The sequence below is a fragment of the Myotis daubentonii genome, chromosome 16 (assembly GCF_963259705.1).
Source record: "Myotis daubentonii chromosome 16, mMyoDau2.1, whole genome shotgun sequence".
Lineage (NCBI taxonomy): Eukaryota > Metazoa > Chordata > Mammalia > Chiroptera > Vespertilionidae > Myotis > Myotis daubentonii.
Genome location: NC_081855.1, coordinates 3,757,074 through 3,775,407, shown reverse-complemented (window position 1 = coordinate 3,775,407; position 18,334 = coordinate 3,757,074). Strand labels below are relative to the sequence as shown.

Genomic DNA, 18,334 nt, shown 5'->3' with positions numbered 1-18,334 from the left:
TGATGCGCTGTGCGAGGCGCCCTCTGGGGCTTGTAGTCTTCTTCCAGAGCGCGGCTCGAAGGGGGTGGGGCAAGGTGCTTTAGTGCTGCTGATTGACTGCGGGCGTGCGCGGCAGGCGCTCGGGAGTGACGGCGCGGCGCCCGCGACCTGCGGAAGATGGCGGCGTCCACGGGAGTCTGAGGGCTCTGAGGAGGCGGAGGGAGGTTTCCGAACAGCCAGAGCGTGCAGCTTGCGGATCCTTTCGCTCTGTTTCCTGCTCTCAGGTTTCGCACCAGTTGTGCCCCCATGCGCTCCGGCGCGATGTGGAGGAGCTGCCTCTGCCTGCGGGATGGGTGGCGCCGTCTCTTGAACCGACCCTCCCGTGGTCCCACGGCCTCCGTGGGGAAGGGGGCAAACATCCCGTTCCCATTCCGGGCCTACGCTCCCCCGGCGGGTAAGGGAGGCCAGGGCACGTCCCCCTTTGGCCAGGGGCCGAGCGGGCGCAGGTGGGCTGAGAGGCTCTGACGGGCGGGGCCCCGAGGCCGGGCTCAGGCTCGCGGGGGTCCTGGGCCGTCGGCCCTGTTAGACCGCGAGGGCCCCAGACGAGGGCCGCGACCCCGAGGGTGCGCATCGCTCACGTCCCTTCAGGGCAGGAGCCAGGAGTTGGCCTGGGGCAGGGCGGTGCTTCCGGAAGGGTGTGCTCTCTTCTCGGCTAGAGAAGCAGAGCTCTCCCGGTTTCCAGACGGAAACGGGGAGTTGGGTGCGGCGTCAGGACTGTCCCAAGGTCACAGCAGCCGCAGGTCAGCGGAGGGCCGAGTCGGAGGGCGCTCCCTGCCCGCCCAGCCCTGCCCCTCTGCGAGGCGGCCATGCGACCTCGGGCCCCTGCACTCTGACTGCTGAGGCCTGGAGGGCAGTGGCTCTCCCTGCTTCTGCGGAGGGGCTTCAGGGGTGAGCGAAGAGAGTGCTCTCCGGCCTGCGGTGACGTTTTCTGCGCCGGGGGCAGGCGGCCCGGCGAGCCTCGAGGCAGACCTCGGTCCTCGCCGGGCGGTGCTCGTTGTCGCGTGCAGGTGATCGCAGCCCCGCGGTGAGGGAGGTGCGGGACGCTGTGCGGACACCAAGCTCCTACCCCCGCCCTGGGGTGTCGGAACGGGCCTTGGGCTTTGAAAGAACCGGTGACCCGAGAGGTGGTAGGTGAGTAGGAGCTGGTGCGGGAGGGACAGGGCGGCAGCTGGAACCATCCGGAGGGGCCGTGGGGGCGAGGGCCCTGCTGTGACGCTGCACTTCCGAAGGCACAGGCTGCAGCACGTGGCTGGGCAGGGCGCAGCCGGCTGGCGCTGTGTGATCTTTGGCCTCATTTTCTTATGAGTCGAAGGACTAGGTTGCCTCTGAGGGTCCTTCTTTTAGCTCCATAACTTTATACAAATGTCGGATGCAGCTGGGAGCTGAGGTGTCACCTTTCAGGGCCCAGGTGAAGGGTATGGCGGTGGCGGTAGGCCATGAAGAGCACTAAAGAGGAAGAAGGAAGGACATTTGTGATCATTGTGACTTATAATAAGAGAGTATGTCTGTAGTCCTGGCACACAGTTCCTAAAAGCCAGAGAGGATCTTTTGCTAAAATCGTTGGTCTTTTGCCCTCAAGGAGCTCCAGAGTGTGAAAGGTGACAGGAGTGTCTGTCAGCCACACCCGAGCTGATGTCAGTGAGGTGACCTTTAGGAAATCCCTAGGGATGGGGACTGGTTGCCATGGGAACCAACCATGTGCTAAGAAGGTTGACCTTTCAGCCCTATCCACTGACCTCCAGGGAAGGAAGAGGGGCTAGAGATCGACTTGATCATTGATGGCCTGTATGCCTACTTAATGAAGCTTCTGAGAGGTTCGGAGAGTTGCTGGGGTGGTGAACATGCAGAGATGCCCGGAGCGTGGCATGTCCAGAAAGGGCTTGGAAGCTCCTCACCGCTTCCCAGGTACCTTCCCTTACGCATTTCTTTCATCTGGCCATTCCTGAGTAGTAAATCTTTAATCTGGTAAGTGAAAAGTTTTCCTGAGCTTTGTGAGTTGTTCTAGCATTTAATCAAACCTGAGGAGGCATCATTGGAACCTCCGATTTATAGCCGGTTGGCTTGGTCAGAAGCACAGGAATCCGAAGGGGTCGGCTGGGGTGGGCAGTCTTGTGGAACTCAACCATTAACATGTGGATCGATACTAACTCCCAAGGGGATAGTGTCAGGACTTAATTGAACTGTAGGACTCCCAGGTGGTGTTGCAGAGTTGGTTGGTGGGAAAACCGCACACATTTGGAATGTCTGTGTGAGTGTGTAGAGGAAAATGGAAGGTAGGGTTCACTTAAGTTGGCAAAAGCAGAGGGTTAATTGAGGTTAGTGGATGCCATTCCCATTATGGTGGTACTTCATCTGCCATCTCCTTTTCCTTTATTATTATTATTTTTTAGAGAATTTTTTTTCCAATTGATTTGTGAGAGAGAGAAACATCAATTTGTTTCCACTTATTTATGTATTCATTGGTTGATTCTTGTGCCCTGGCCAGGGACTGAACCCACAACCTTGGCATATTGGGATGACACTAACCAACTAAGCCACCCAGCCAGGGCTCCATTTCCTTTCTACTGCATGTTTACTAGTTTGGGGTCTTGGAAATACTTGGCACATGGTAGGTAGTCAACTGTGGAAGGAAATATGAATGAAAGAAATAATAAAGCACAGTGGGAGGGAGATATGTGAACCAGGCCTATGAGTGATCTACAGAGACTTTGCCAGTGGTGAGATTCTGAGTCTTTGGAACAGCAGAAGGTTAAATCCAAAAGGGGCCTTGATGAAGATTTCAACTGGCAGGTAGATTGATCTTGGCCTCGTAGGAATGGCCATGTCATTGAAGTTGGTCAGAAGGAAAGAGGGGGTTAAGCAAGGGCGGCTTGGGTGTTAGAGGAGATGCTGCAATAAGGAGACCTGTGTGAGGCTGTACCAGCTGCGTGGAAGGGAAGGTGTTCTAGAGAGGCAGCATGTGTGGCTGCGCAAACGCCCAGTGAAGTCAAGGTTAGAAGTCTTGTCTGCTCCGTCTGCAGGTTTTCTGTCACCTGGACAAGTCATTTAGCTCCTCAGAGTCTACCACCTCAGAGGCATCTTTCTCATGGTTGTGGTAGATTGAGGGAGAATCTGAAGATAAGGCATCCAGCCTGCCACCTGTTTTCGTATTAAAGTTTTATTGGCACACAGCTACACTTTCATTTACATATTGTCTGGGACTACTTTCACTACAGTAGCAGAGTTGAGTAGTTACAGTAGAGACCGAATGGCCTGCAAAGTCTAAAATACTTACTATTTAGCTCATTACAGAAAAAAAATTGCCAGCCTCTGCTCTAGATGCTACAACAATTTGGAAAAAGTGGGTTTAGTCATTTAGCCCATTTACATTAATTGCTATAGCAGATACATTCGGCCTGAAGAATTTTATAACAGATATAGTGAGGTATAATTCAGTTATTCTCCACTTATTTAAAGTGTACAATTACATGGTTTTTAGTATAGTCACAGAATTATGCAACCATCACCACAGTCAATTCTAGAACATTTTTATTATCTCAAAAAGAAACCCTGTGCCCTTTAGGTATCACCCTCCCGTTGTCTCCTCCAGCTGTCGGCAGCCACTGGTTTCTGTTTCTGTAGGTTTCTCTATTTTGAACATTTTATATAAATGGAAGGTGGTCTTTTTTGACTGGCTTTTCCCCCCCACTTAGAATGTTTTCAAGGTTTATCTAAGTTGAAGCATGTATTAGTACGCTGTTATTTTTCATTGCTGAATAATATTCCATCTTATTTATCCATTCCTCTATCGATGAACATTTGAGTTGTTTCCATCTTTTGACTGTCTTGCATAATGTTGCTATAAACATTCTTGTACAAGTTTTTATATGGGCATATGTTTTCATCCCTCATATATCCAAAAGTACAATTTTTGGGTCAAATGGTAACCGTTTCACCTTTTGAGGAACTAACACACTGCTTTCCAAGGTGGCCGCACCATTTTACATTCCCACTAGCAGTGCATGAAAGTCCCAATTCTCCACATCCTCGCAGCCTTTTTTATTATAGCCATCCTGGTTTTGATTTGCATTTCCCTGGTGGTGAATGATGTTGAGCCTATTTTTATGTGCTTATTGGGCATTTGTATATTTTCTTTGGAGAAATATCTATTCAGATCCTTTGACCATTTTTAATTGGGTTATTTGTCTTTTTATTGTTGAGTTGTAAGAGTTCTTTATATTGTTGGCCTGAAAAATTTTGATACCAGAAACAGTTGGTCAGAGCCCCCTCTCCTCCCATTGTGAATGGAGGCATATCCCTAGAGAGAATTTCAGTTTTAAGGCTTAAGCTCCGCCAGATGGCACTGTTTAAAAAGATTCTTGGAGCACAGCGGGAGTTGTAGTTCTGAGGTTTTGAGTCCTTACAAAGCAAAGGCCAGCGCGGTAATTGGGGCTGATAGAAAGATCATTTCCTGGTCCATGAAACCTAGGACAGGAGGAGCAGTGTAGGGGCAAGTGACACAGAAAATAGCCTGTTTTTTTATATGGAGTGAAGCAACTTCACAGGAACTGGGACCCAATGGACATTAATTTCCAATTCAGCACTCTTCACAGTAGCATGTTTTCTTACTAACTTCTCTCTGCGTGTATAGGCTGCTTTCTTGTGGTCAGCTTTTTAAAGTCACCACTTCTTTACATACCCATTTCTTTGTATCTACGTAGTCCACAAAATTGTCTCTTAAAAGCCACTGGGTGTGTTTTTGCCACAAAAACAGATGTTCTGTAAAGGGAGTGATTCATACTCAAAAGAGACCCGAGTTCTGCGTGCTCCTGCAAGGTTAGGCTGTTTCTGCACCTTAGAGATGGTGTTCCTGTTGCTGTCGGCTAGGCCTGTATTCATGAGACTCGGGGAGGCTCAGAGGCTTCTCGGGGCCTCGTGATGTCTGTGTGACCCGAGACCTTTGAGAGCCCAGGTGAAGAACCTTCATCTTCTGTCATTGTTGGGGAGCGTGACTCCCGCCAGTGAATTTTCCAGATCATATTTGCCTATGAGAACTCCTTACCTGACGCCCTCTGTCCTCCTTACTGTAACCTACCCCCTCTGGGCATCTGCTGGATAGCTACAGTCTTCTCCTGACCCTCTTTCTAGTTCCTCAGAACTCTGTGCTCTCTTGAGGCCCCAGACTTTTGTGTAAGCTGTTTCCTCTGCTGGAAACTCTTTCATACACACCCTCCAAAAATGAATCCATCAATGCAGATGGACTAACTCCTTCCTCTGCAGGTCCCAGATGGAGCTGACTGCTGGGAGCTCTTCCTTTAGCCCACAAGGGGACCGAGCTCCCCCGACGTGTGTCTCTGTTCCTTGACTTTGGCCATCGTGCCCCATTATTGTTTGGCTGGTTTAGTGTCTGTCTTCCCGCAGGAGAGTTAGTCCCTCTAGGGTGGGGGTGAACTTTGAGTCCTGTTGCCGGGACTTATCACACTTCCTAGAAAGGGATTCATACTCACCAAAGTTTATTTCAAAACTTCCAAGCCTGCTCCATTCAGGAGAACACCTGACTAAACACCCGCACATGAGCCCAGCAGCCTTTGAGCTCCTTTTGCCCAGTTTTTATCTCTTGGTTTTCTCCTGTTTTGAGCAATTTTGGTTGCCCCTTCCTTGGCCCTGCATCCATCCCACTCCCTTCCAGTTTTTTCTTCCTCTTAACAGATAAAGAAGTGGGCCTGGCCAGGGCAGAGGAGCCAAGGCCTGGCTTGCAAAGCAGGAAAAAACAAAAAACACACAAGAGACTTCCCTCGTGGGAAAGAAACCCTGCTGTCCTGGCTATCTTTGGATGCTTCAGCCTGTGCTGTCAAGATTCCATTCCTTGGCACCCGGGTCTCCTGGACCCATTTCCCAGGGCTGTGTGGAGCAGTGTGCTAGAATGCTCTCCGTTGACACTTCCTGCTCAGGGGAGGATCCCACCCACACCCCAGTGATGAGTCAGAGCCTTCAAAGCTCTTCCCACTTCCTGCTTGGCCTGGCTGTAGACATGCTGCCCAGCCCAGACATTGGAGAGCATCCTGGCTGTCATCTGGATGCCTTGGTCCAGACCTCCAGACACACACAAGGAGCCTCCAGACGCTCGCACCTGCCATCTGAGTGTGACTGGCAGCCTGTACAGTAAGGAAATGTAAGCGCAGCAGGGTGGGGTAAGCCTCCGGTGTGGTGTCAGCTGGGTGAGAGACTCACTATTATAATTCAGATGAAATGGTAAATTGTGCTATAATAATGTAGCATCATCCCGATTGTCAGATGTGATCACTTTAAAATGAAAATTTGAACTCTATGAAGACATGGATTTTTGTTTCATTCACTGTTTTATCCAAAGTACTAGAAGAGTACCTGATACATAGTTGGCACAAATATATTTTGTGGGAAACCAGTTTGGGTCTTATTTTAGTAAGTGCAACCATGGGAATATAATTTCCATGTGTAAGCATTAATGATAGCAAGTGAGATTCATGAAAAAAAAAATACGTTGTGCAAAACATAAAAATATAATGTTTGTAGTAAGACCAGATACTCTCTTTCCATTGCTCGCTACATAAACCAAGTTTTGTTTTCATAGTCTATTTGAATTAATAAAACTTCAACTGAGCTTGACCAGTGTGGCTTGGTGGTTGAGCGTCTATCTATGAACTAGGAGGTCATGGTTCAATTTCCGGTCAGGGCACATGCCTGGGTTGTGGGCTCCAACCCTAGTAGGGGGCTGCCGGAGGTGGCTGATAGATGGTTCTCTCTCATCATTGATGTTTCTGTCTCTCTCTCTCTTTCCCTTCCTCTCTGAAATCAATAAAAATACATTTTTTAAGAATTAAAAGAACTCAGAAAGCTTTAAAAACGAATGAATCTCCTTTTCCTTCACATGCTACATCATCATTTTCAATAACTGACTTTAGTCAGACTCTGAAGGCTTTAGGTACCTGATGAATATGTGAAAGAACAAACACATGAATGAATGAATGAATGAATGATTGATTTTGTTTATCACAGATGGTAAGGACTGGGTTATGGTTTATAATTTCCAAAATGTGACCTATTTGTTCTTTATGAATTGAAGGAATCTGCATAATTCCTGAGGCAGTACTCTTGGTTTTTAATCCCCCCAGGTGAAAGAGGAGAATGTGTTTATATTTTCATGTAAGATTTTATTCAAGTTATTTTCAGAAGAACAGGACACAGATTTTTCCTTCCTAAAGGAAATGTTTGGAGTTCCTGTTGAATACACAGGCAAGCTGGTTAATTAGGTTAATTAATTAGTATAGGGGATGGGAAATGCTCCTGGGATCTCTGCTTACTGCTTGTGCATCACAGGCTTGCGTCGCACATCACGTTCACCCTGGCTTTCCACTCCTGCCTTGAATGGGTCTCTGGCTTTATCACATTCAGGCACCATCTTTGGGCGCATTGTGCTGGCACCGGCCAGCACTAGTGGGGATGGTGTGGGAGGAACATGCTTTGAAGTTAAAGCAGAAGGTGCTGGGAAAGTCTTTCGGGTCATACGGTCTGCAGGCTCATGATACTGCGTGATCAGACTATCCCTGGGCTGGCGGGATCTTGACCAGTTGTCACGTTCCTCCCTTCCCCCTGGAGAGTGAACCACCAGCTTTAATCAGAAGCTGTTGATTATGCCACATAGAGTAGGGCAGACCTTGACTAGTGATATGACAATCAAGCCAATCAGTCAGCATTAGCAAGCTGGTCTTGTTGCTTCCTGAGCTGTCTCGACATGATTATAACTGCCTTTTTGAAAAATCTCTCTCACAGAAAGGAAGAGATTCTATCAGAATGTCACCATCACACAGGGTGAAGGTGAGTGTCTGAAATTTTGACTGCCTCTTTCCCACCCCCTGTGGATGGGTAGAAACATTTTTCATCTCCAGCCAGTTGGGTGGTTGAGATGACCCTTCACACTCTTGTCGGCTATGTTTCTGTAAGCCCTCCACGGAGGGACTCGGGCTTGTCTTTGTCACCACCAGTTCAAGTAGCTAAATATAGAATGGTCACTTGATTCCACTTAACAGTCCCTGAGAGGTTTTCATTTGATCTTTCAAGGCGGCTTTGAGATAAACCTGGACCACAGGAAGCTGAAAACTCCCCAAGCCAAGCTCTTTACTGTCCCCAGTGAGGCCCTGGCCATCGCAGTGGCCACTGAGTGGGACTCCCAGCAGGACACCATCAAGTTCTACACCATGCATCTGGTAACAAGTTCACACACCTATACTCCGATGCCTGCTGTTGGCTTTCTAGGCACCTGGCAAAACTTGGGAGACTCCTACCCAAATTGCAATAAAGCCTGCAGCATCACTTGCCCCCTCGGATATGCCACACATTCCCCCCGTGGCCTGGCCACCTGCACTTCCTGCTCAGCACTGTGCTGGCTGGCGGGCCGCTCCTCTGGGCTCAGGCAGATGTGCCCCACTAACTGCCCAGCTGTCTTACTTTCTGTCATGCAGCTGGGCTTTGTTCCGTCAGCAGCACAGTGTGTCATGTGTGCACTGTGGGTAGCACAGACGGGCAGGACCATGTCTGTCTGACTAGTGTTGTGAAGTTACGTTGGCAGTCAGTATTGGTTGGGTTCAAGAACCCAAGGGGCAGGTGGGTGAGGTGAGGAACCCCCATGGAGCAGCCCCCATTCACACTGGGTGGCTCACGGAGGCACTAGAGCAGTGAGGAAGGGACAGCTAGACTGGGCTCAGGCCCTGCAGCTTCCAAACTAACCTTGGGCAAGTTACTGCCCCTTTTCAGCCCCATTGTTCGCCATCTGGGAGAGGCGGGTGATAACAGTACCCACTCATGGCGTAGTGGTCAGATGGGTGAGCTGACCCATGGAAAGGCCTGGGTGTGGTCCCTGGCACCTACAGAGAGAGCTTGCAGTCCACACTGGAGTTGGTGCTATCATCCTGCCCCCACGGGCTCGGCCTGCATCCCAGCACGCTTCCTCAACACCTTCACAGCCTGCTGCGTGCTGGCTGCTCCTTTGACTGTCGGATGACATGGGGTGATGGGGCTCCAAGTTAATGGCAGAGTACCTAAGCAGCCTGCTGTCGACAGGGCCAGTCTGGAAAATAATCCTGTTCTGGTTTGGCTGAGTTGTTCCCCTGCTTCCTGAGGTGTGAATGGAGCCAGCTGGTACGTTGTTCAGTCAGATTTGAATTCTAGTAATGCTTATGTGTCTTATTTTCTGAATTTGACCTCTCTGGGACTCCATTTCCACATCTCTGAAATGGGTATAATGGTACCTATCAAAGGGTTCTGAGGATTCAAGTGAATGCAACAGAGGCTGGTAGAAAAGAGTATGAGACCTTGGGAAGTGCACTAATCCTAGGGCCTCTGTGAATACTCTGTGAGTCCCATGAGCTGTCACACAGCGCTCTGCTGGCACGGGACCTGGCTGTAGCAGGCTCTCACCAGATGTGCTGCAGCTGAGGCTTTGGGTCGAAGGCTTTGGCTGGCACTGCTCCTTGCTGGGTGCCGCTGGCTGGTTCCGGGTGATGCTGGGGTGGAACACGGTGTCCTCGGGAATGCAGTGCTTTTGCCTGGGCCCAGTGGGTGGTGACAGGGCTCTCTGCCTTTTGATTCAGACCACATTGTGCAACACGTCTTTAGACAACCCAACGCAACGAAACAAGGACCAGCTGATCCGGGCAGCTGTGAAGTTTCTGGACACCGATACCATCTGGTAATTGATGTTAGATGAGCGTGCCTCTTGGACCTGGGGAGTTCCTTGGGCTGTTGTGCTTCATTTACCCAGTTATCAGCAGAAGAGGCAGGCCCTCTTCCTTTACCTCACTGGGCAGGGAGAGCGAGCTAGTTGACATCAGCACTCAGCTGCTCTGCAAACCCCGAGGAAGGGGAGCTCCTGGCTGCGGCAGTGTTGGAGCCTGGGCACAGCTCTTCCACAGCCCACCAGCCATCCCTCGGCTGGAGCGGGGAGTGGGGGACGGAGGGGGAGGGGTGGCGTATGCAGCTCTTGTAGGCTCCAGGACCAAGGGTCACGTGCCAATCCCCAGCAGGGCCTCTGACCCTAGGCTTCTGCCTACCAGCACAATCTCACGTCGGCATCCTTACCATTCACTCCTTGTCAGCCTGGACACAGGATGGCCAGATGTTGATATTCAGGAGCTAGCTTCCTCCACTTCTAAATTTTCCCATCCTGTCTATGTTCTTCATTTTTCATTTATCATATATATATATATATATATATATATGAATTGATTAACTCAATTTTAGAGGCCAAGCAGCCTCACAACCTGCAAACTAGAGAATTAAAGCTGGTGGCATAATTCAGTCCGGGTCTGAAGGCCTAAAAAATGTATATACCTACACATACACACACACACACACACACACACACACACACACGCACGCTCACGCACACAGGTTTATTATAAACAATGACTCACAGGACTATGGAGACTGGGTGAACTGGATACCCATGAAAGCTGCCATGTACCCGTCTGCGTGCCAGCAGGCTTGAGAATGGAATGAGCCAATTTTTAGTCGGAGTCGGAAGGCAAGGAAAGAACTGTGTCCTAGTTGAAGGAATGAGGCCGAAGGAGTTCCTTCTCTATGTTCTTTAGCTAATTGGTTAGTGATGTTGAGGGAAAGGTGAAGCAGCGCTGAAGCGGACGAGCTGCACTGTGCCCGCTGGCTGAGTTCTCACAGATGGCATGAAGTCAGCAGTGGGGCTGAGGGGGAGCGCCTCCTGGATTGGCGGCCAGCAGTGCCAGCTTTGAGTTGCTAGTCAGAAAGTCCCCATCTGTGTTAGGGGCCATCTGATTGCAGGGAACAGAAACCCATTCAACTTAGCTCCGGTAAAAGGGTTTTCTTAAAAACCATACAGGGGTCCTGATAGGAAATGAAGGACAGTTGGTCACCTGGTATGGAGCTGGACGATTGGCTGCTGGAGTTCCTCCCTCTGCCTGGGGGGAGAGTCAGCACACCTGTCTGCTCCTCAGCAGCCCAGCTTTGCTTGCACTCTCATGATCTCTCTGCTCCCCTCTGCTCACACCAGACTGGTTTCCACAGTGCCCACTTGGGTTCCTGTCCCATGAAGCCTTGCAGCTAAGCTCCCCTCAGCTGATTCCATCTCTGTGTCTCTTATTCAAAACAAGTAGTGTAGCCTGGCATCAAGTGGTGTCAGGCCTCCGTGGCAGCAGCTGCATCTGGCGCCAGGAGGCAAGTGGGCTCATGAAGTCCAAATAGGCAGCTTGGTCTGTGGCCAGGAACACACTCTCTGGGAAGGGGTGCAGGTAGGTAGGGATGCAGTGACAGTTCCCTGTAGCATTCACGGTCAGCATCCTAGGACTGCATGGATCTGAGGGTACAGTATCAGTGTTTAGAATGGTACTGACATAGTGCTGCCAGCCTTGACCCATCACATAATTAGGGACATTGAGGACAGTGGTTCTGAAACTCAGGCTCACATTAGAACCCCTAGGCAGTGGTTCTCAACCTTCTGGCCCTTTAAATACAGTTCCTCATGTTGTGACCCAACCATAAAATTATTTTCGTTGCTACTTCATAACTGTCATGTTGCTACTGTTATGAATCGTAATGTAAATATCTGTTATGCAGGATGGTCTTAGGCGACCCCTGTGAAAGGTCGTTCGACCGCCAAAGGGGTCGCGACCCACAGGTTGAGAACCGCTGCCCTAGGGGGTTTGTTAAAACACCTCCAGAGGTTCTGCTTTCTGTAGGTATGGGGTGGGGCCTGAGAATTTGCTCTTAAATTCCCAGATGGTCTGCTACTGGCCCTAAGACCTCACTTTGAGAACCACTGCTTTAGGGGAAAGATTTGTGGGGCAGGGGTGACGTTCTTTTTGCTGTTGCTTTTTGTGTTTTTCTGTTGTCTGTCACTGAATGAAGGAATTGTACTTTTTTATTAATGAAGGTGATTTTTGCAATGAATTAGCTACAGGGTGGAAGAGCCAGAGACATTAGTGGAACTTCAAAAGAACGAGTGGGACCCAATCCTAGAATGGGCTGAGAAAAGGTAAGGGCTACTGTCTTGACCTCACAATATTTTGTAAGCTTATGTGGAGTAGTTTTTGGCATAGCTTTTTTTTCACAAAAGTGTTGTCTGTCAGTCAGTCTGTGTTATTTGTACACATTTTTTTGAGTGCCCACTATGTGCCAGGCATCCTTGGATTCTATAGTAAAAGGCATAGAGAGTGTATTAAAGGATCAAGTAAAATGTAACAAATATAGTGCTGTGTAAGAACTATGAGGATACAATGTCACTTTTGTGTCTAATGAAATACAACATTTAGGTACCTGGAGATCTTTGTTACAATACAAAATTGTTAGCTTTTTGTGGCAGTTGAGATTTCTTGTTAATAATTTACAGAAAGCCCTAACTGGTTTGGCTCAGTGGATAGAGCTTCGGCCTGCGGACTCAAGGGTTCCAGGTTCGATTCCGGTCAAGGGCATGTATCTTGGTTGTGGGCACATCCCCAGTAGAGGGTGTGTAGGAGGCAGCTGATCGACGTCTCTCTCTCATCGATGTTTCCAGCTCTCTATTCCTCTCCCTTCCTCTCTGTAAAAAATCAATAAAATATATTTAAAAAAAAATTTACAGAAAAACTGGGCCATTTGCTATGTTTCATTGGTACTATTAGAAATTTCAGAAAGAATATTTCTTTTTTTTTTAATATATTTTATTGATTTTCCACAGAGAGGAAGGGAGAGAGACAACGTCAGAAACATCGATGAGAGAGAAACATCAATCAGCTGCCTCCTGCACATCTCCCACTGGGGATGTGCCCGCAACCCAGGTACATGCCCTTGACCGGAATCGAACCCGGGACCTCTCAGTCTGCAGGCCGACGCTCTATCCACTGAGCCAAACCGGTTTCGGCCAAAATAGACTTTAAAACAAAGGCTACAACAAGAGACAGAGAAAGACCCAGCAATTCTACTTCTGGGTAATTATTTGAAGAAACCCCAAAACATATGCATCTGTATGTTCATTGAAGTATTTACAATAGCTAATAGATAAATGGATAAAGAAGATATGGTACATATATACAGTGAAATATTGGCCATAAAAAAGAACGAAATCTTACCATTTACGACAACATGGATGGACTTACAGGATATGTGCCCAGAGAAAGACACATACCATATGATTTCACTTATATGTGGAATGTAAACAACAAAATAAAACAAACAGACTCAGAGAAAATTTTGATAGTTGTCAAAGGGTTAGGGGCTTGGAGGCTTGGTGAAAAAGATGAAGGGACTAAGAAGCACAAAAAATTGCTCCTTGGCTGGTGTGGTTCAGTGGTTAGAATGTTGGCCCATGCACTGAAGGGTCATGGGTTTGATTCCTGGTCAAGGGTTGCAGGTTCAATCCCCGGGCCCAGTTGGGGCTTGTGTGGTAGGCAACCAATCGATGTGTCTCTCTCACATCCATGTTTCTCTCTCTCTCCTCCCATACCCCCTCCCTCCTTTTCTCTCTCTCTAAAAAACAATGGAAAAATATTCTCAGGTGAGGATTTTTAAAAAAAGCTCAAATTGGTAGTTACAAAATAGTCATGGGGATATAAAATTTAGCATAGGGAATATAGTCAATAATTTTGTAAATAGTATGTATGGTGCCAGATGGGTACTAAATTGCTTTTATTCCATTATGTTTTTCCTGTATTTTTTTTTATTTTAAAAATATATTTTATTGATTTTGTACAGAGAGGAAAGGAGAGGGATAGAGAGTTAGAAACATCGATGAGAGAGAAACATCGATCAGAGAGAAACATCGATCAGCTGCCTCTTGCACACCCGCTACTGGGGATGTGCCCGTAACCAGGGTACATGCCCTTGACTGGAATCAAACCTGGGACCCTACAGTCCGCAGGCTGATGCTCTATCCACTTAGCCAAACTGGTCAGGGCGTTTTTCCTGTATTTGATGTAGCTATGATTGTTCTTGAAAATGTATCATTCTTGAAGCCAGCTCATGTCCCATACAAAAAACAATGCCTTGTATATAGTAGAGGCTTAATAAATATTTAATAAAGTGGTTGAATAATATAGGACCTACACAGACATTATTGTAAGGAAAACAATATTTGAAAGAAATAATTTATGACCTCAATGTGAAAATTGTTTCTTAAAAAGCTTAAAAAGCAGGTAGCCCATTCTTTTGATGGAGATCCTAGGCAAAGAGAATTCCCTGCTGGCACAACTTGCTTACCTGTGCCTCCATTCGGGGTAATTGCTTTTTAAAAAAATGTATTTTATTTTATTGATTTCAGATAGAGGAAGGGAGAGGGAGAGAGAGACGGAAACATCAATGATGAGAGAGAATTAACTGGCTGCCTCCCTGCATGCACCCCACTGGGGATTGAACCCGCAATCCCAGCATGTGCCCTGACTGGGAATCGGACCGTGTCCTCCTGGTTCATGGGTCTGTGCTCAACCACTGAGCAACACTGCCAGGACAGGGCAGTTTCTTGGTCCTCTGGCTTTGCTCATGGTAGACATTACTAGGTCAGGAGGTCACTGACCACCATGGTAGTTGCTCCCAGAATCCCCGAGACTGACTTCTGCACCACTTGCCCTCAAGGGGTGCACACCTGCTTAGCAGTTAGGGCTTTGCTTCTGGGCAAAGCTGAAGTGCACAGCAACCAAAGCCTTTCCTTTCAGGTATGGCGTGGAGATTGGCTCTTCCACCAGCATAATGGGGCCCAGCATCCCAGCCAGGACTCGGGAGGTGCTCGTCAGCCACCTGGCATCTTACAACATGTGGGCCCTACAAGGTATGCAGGCATTTCCTAGGTCTGGGGGTGTGGAGGGATCGGCATGGGTGTCCATAGCTGGAGGGTCACAGGAGCGCTCTAGGGGTGGGTCTGACGCTCACTTTTTGCTCAGTCTGAGGGGACAGCAGGCTCACACCCTTCCAGGAGAAGGTTGGCTTTCTCTTCATAAGTTCAAGTCTCATCGACCCATCCGTGAACCAGTCACTGGGGCAGGGTGGAATGGTTCCAGTCACGTGCCCACCCCAGGTAGGAGCAGAGGAGGGCTCTCGCCTCTTGGAAGAGGAGGAGGATGGATCTAGAGCCGGTCAAGAAGCCCTGTGCCCTGTGGCTTGTCTCCCCACCTCTAGGGTGTAGGGACTCACAGGAGTGGGTCTAGCAACTGCTCTGCTTCCGGGTGGAGGTGTCCTGGGTCCTGACTTGGCTTGTGTCCCTGAAGGGATTGAGTTCGTCGTGACCCAACTCAAGTCCGTGATGCTGACCTTGGGCCTGATGGACCTGCGCCTGACAGTGGAGCAGGCCGTGCTGCTGTCACGCCTGGAGGAGGAGTACCAGGTGAGGTTTGCAGTGGCCCAGAGGCGAGCACCTCAAGTCCCCGCCTCCCCCCTCCAGATTCAGACTACCTGCGGGACCGGGGGTAGCTAACCCATCTATTTTATTACTTTTGTGTAAATAACAAACTGCAACAGGTGATGATAAAATCACGGTGAGCACTGCCACTGCTTCCCAGCATCGTGCTCAGCTCTCCCTCATTGCCTCACCTCCTCCTCTAAACAACCTGGTCAGGTGGGGGCTGCTGTTATGCCCGTTTACACAGGAGGAAACCAAGGCACAGGTCAGTCCCTCAGAAAATGCTGGAGCCAGGTGACTCCAGGTCCAGGCCTTCACCCCCCACCCTGCAGGTGGCAAATCAAGATTGCTTGGGCCTGGCACACCTGAAAGTGGGCTATTAAAATGGCTGGGAGCCACGTGATTGCTCTTGGAGACAGCCTTTGTGCCCTGACATCCATACAGGGCGTCTACGTGGCAGGAAGGGCAGCGTGAGCTGCTACTGTGCACGGTGCTGATGTAATGACGCAGAATTAGGGTCTGTTCTGCTGTCATTTGCTTTTTAATTTTTTTTTTTTCCAGAAAGGTAGGGAGAGGGAGAGAGGGAGAGAAACATTGATGAGAAAGCAAAACATGGATTGGCTGCCTCCTGTACACCCCTACTGAGGACTGAGCCCACAACTTGGACATGTGCCTCGACTAGGAATCGAACTAGCAACCCCTTGGTGCCCAGGAGGACGCTCAAGCAACTGAGTCACACTGGCCAGGGCTGAATTGTTTTCTTAAATTCTCACCTGAGGACATGTGTACTGATTTTAGAAGGGGCGGGAGGAGAAAGATGTGACATCGATGTGACAGAGAACATCAATTGGTTGCCTTCCGTACGTGTCCTGACCAGGGATCGAACCTGAAATACTGCCGTGCACAGGATGATGCTCTAACCACTGGACACACCGGCCAGAGCAGGGCTTGCATTTGTTTAACTGAGAATTATGACAGTCTTTGCAACCTTTGCTATGGTTATTTCTCCAACTTCCTAAAGTTAATTGCTATTACAAATTGGTTCCTAGCATGATGAAACCCTCTTATAATGGCAGTATTGCTCAAGTCCTTCTAGTCACCTCTTCAGAAAAATGCCTGGGAAAACTGGGTCTGTATCACAAAAGAGGCTAGCTATTCTCTGAGTGTTAGAAGCAGTTAGGAGGTGAAGAGGCAACCTGTGAGGGTGTGAGGCTGGGCGGGCTCTGAGAGATAGGGAGCCAGGAAACCTGGTTCTGGTCTGGGCTCTGCTTTTGACTGTGGGACCCAAGCCAGGCCGTTGTTTCCTGAACTTCACGTTTGATCTGCCACAAAATGGGAGCGACCTGGATTGTGCGCGCTCTGAAAGGGGAGCATGCTCTTCCGTGGCTAATCACACTCCTGGAGGTGAGACGAGGAGCCCAGAAGTGCCAGGAGCTGCTGTGGCAGGGCTGACTCTTCTCCGAGAAGGTGGGCGGCTGGGCCAGGCTTCCTGGGCCCGGGCCAGGGAGGAGTCAGCAGGGCGGAGTGCAGCTCTACTGACATCTGGATAGCCACACTGTCTGGGGTTTCTCCTGTAGCTTAGAATCTGGAGAGAGGTCTGCAGCCCTGCCCTAGGAGTCACAGATGAAATGACAGCGTGGCCTCGGTTGATGTTTTTCATCCCACTTCCGTGGGGGCCACGTGCAGCCCAGCTGGTGAGGCAGCGCAGGAGAGGGTGGCATTATAGGTTGCCTGCGCCAGCCTCTTTGTGGGAAGACGTGTGAGAGAGGGATGGCACACAGGTGGGCCTCAGGGAAGATGCGTGTGGTTTCGGTGCCTGCTGGCCTGGGCCTGGACTTTACCCTCCTAGACCACCCACACGCTGTGCAAGGCGGCGCCTGCTCTGGCCACCTGTGCGCCTCCCTGGGCCTCCGTGCCAGGTGGGTTGCCTGTTTGGGCGGGATGGGAGCCTGTGGCCCTCCGTCCAGCTATAGGGTGGTGTGTGGCTCGGGCTTGCAGCAGCTGGGCACCGAGCTGCTCACTCAACATCTCTTGTCCTTTCCTAGATCCAGAAGTGGGGCCACGTGGAATGGGCCCATGACTATGAGTTGCGGGAGCTCCGGGCACGCACGGCCGCAGGCACCCTCTTTGTCCACCTCTGCTCCGAGAGCACCACGGTCAAGCACAAGCTCCTGCAGGAGTGAGGCGGGCGGTGCGCACGGCACGCCGGGGACAGAGGCTGCGGAGCCCCGGCTCCCAGGCCTGCGGACACACGGCCTGGCCTCCACACGGTGTCGACTGGGGGCCTGAGACAGTGCGGCGGTCTGGAGGTCAGCTTGAGTCCACCCCAGGGCCCCTGCCCCAGCCAGCGAGGGGACAGGTGTACGATGGCTTTCTCAACCCTGACTGTATTACACATTTCTCCACCCTGGAAAGATGTTGAGCCCTGTTTTCATTTGCGCCTCCACATACCCTCATCTCCTTGTTATACCTGGGGCTCACCTAGATCCCCAGCAGGTTGGTACCTGCCGCCTGTCGTCACCCCGTCCGCAAACAGCTCCATGAACTCTGTGTCTCTGTGGGGCCCTTGACCCTCAGCCCAAAAGCTTTCCCCGGGTCTTTAGTCAAACGATCTTTGGAAAGTGAGTCCTTTTTGGTCTAAGCTGATTGTTTCTACCTGTTCCTACTCTTTCAGGAAAAAAGTAATAATGTACTCTTGAAAGTAGAAATGCCCATTATTTCTGGACGAAGAGCCCTGGCGGCCTGGGCAAGGCCCCCTGACGAGCACATGGCTGTCTGCACAGTCCTGGGAGGCGGGGGTGCCACGTGCCAGGGCCCGGGGCGCGGAAGCTGCAGTCCGGTTTCAGGAGCACCGGCTTGCTGAGTGGCAAAGGGCATCACTCCCGGTCCCGGGCCCTGCCACACGCCAGGTGCTTCGCTACTCCTCTCAGGCTTGTGCTCAGAGAA

At 50.0% G+C, this 18,334-nt stretch overlaps 1 protein-coding gene across 5 annotated transcripts; it reads left to right on the top strand.

Annotated features, from left to right (window-relative positions):
• The first annotated feature begins 135 nt into the window (after window positions 1-135).
• ATPAF2 (ATP synthase mitochondrial F1 complex assembly factor 2) lies at window positions 136-17,802 on the top strand. Of its 5 annotated transcripts, none has more exons than XM_059668397.1 (8): window positions 136-433; window positions 7,828-7,872; window positions 8,116-8,261; window positions 9,645-9,742; window positions 11,978-12,058; window positions 14,709-14,821; window positions 15,258-15,373; window positions 17,434-17,802. In XM_059668397.1, the coding sequence occupies exons 1-8, from the start codon at window positions 286-288 to the stop codon at window positions 17,569-17,571; spliced, it is 885 nt and encodes a 294-aa protein (XP_059524380.1). In that variant the 5' UTR covers window positions 136-285; the 3' UTR covers window positions 17,572-17,802. The 5 variants fall into 5 exon arrangements, with proteins under 5 accessions (XP_059524380.1, XP_059524379.1, XP_059524382.1 ...); XM_059668396.1 differs by having other exon boundaries at window positions 15,222-15,373; XM_059668399.1 differs by lacking the exon at window positions 11,978-12,058.
• The last annotated feature ends 532 nt before the right edge of the window (window positions 17,803-18,334 follow it).

Coding starts and splice junctions, on each gene's coding strand:
- ATPAF2 (XM_059668396.1), top strand. CDS start 286: ATGCGCTCCGGCGCGATGTGGAGGAGCTGCCTCTGCCTGCGGGATGGG. Junction 12,059..14,708: donor CTAGAATGGGCTGAGAAAAG/GTAAGGGCTACT, acceptor CTTTCCTTTCAG/GTATGGCGTGGAGATTGGCT. Junction 15,374..17,433: donor GCCTGGAGGAGGAGTACCAG/GTGAGGTTTGCA, acceptor GTCCTTTCCTAG/ATCCAGAAGTGGGGCCACGT.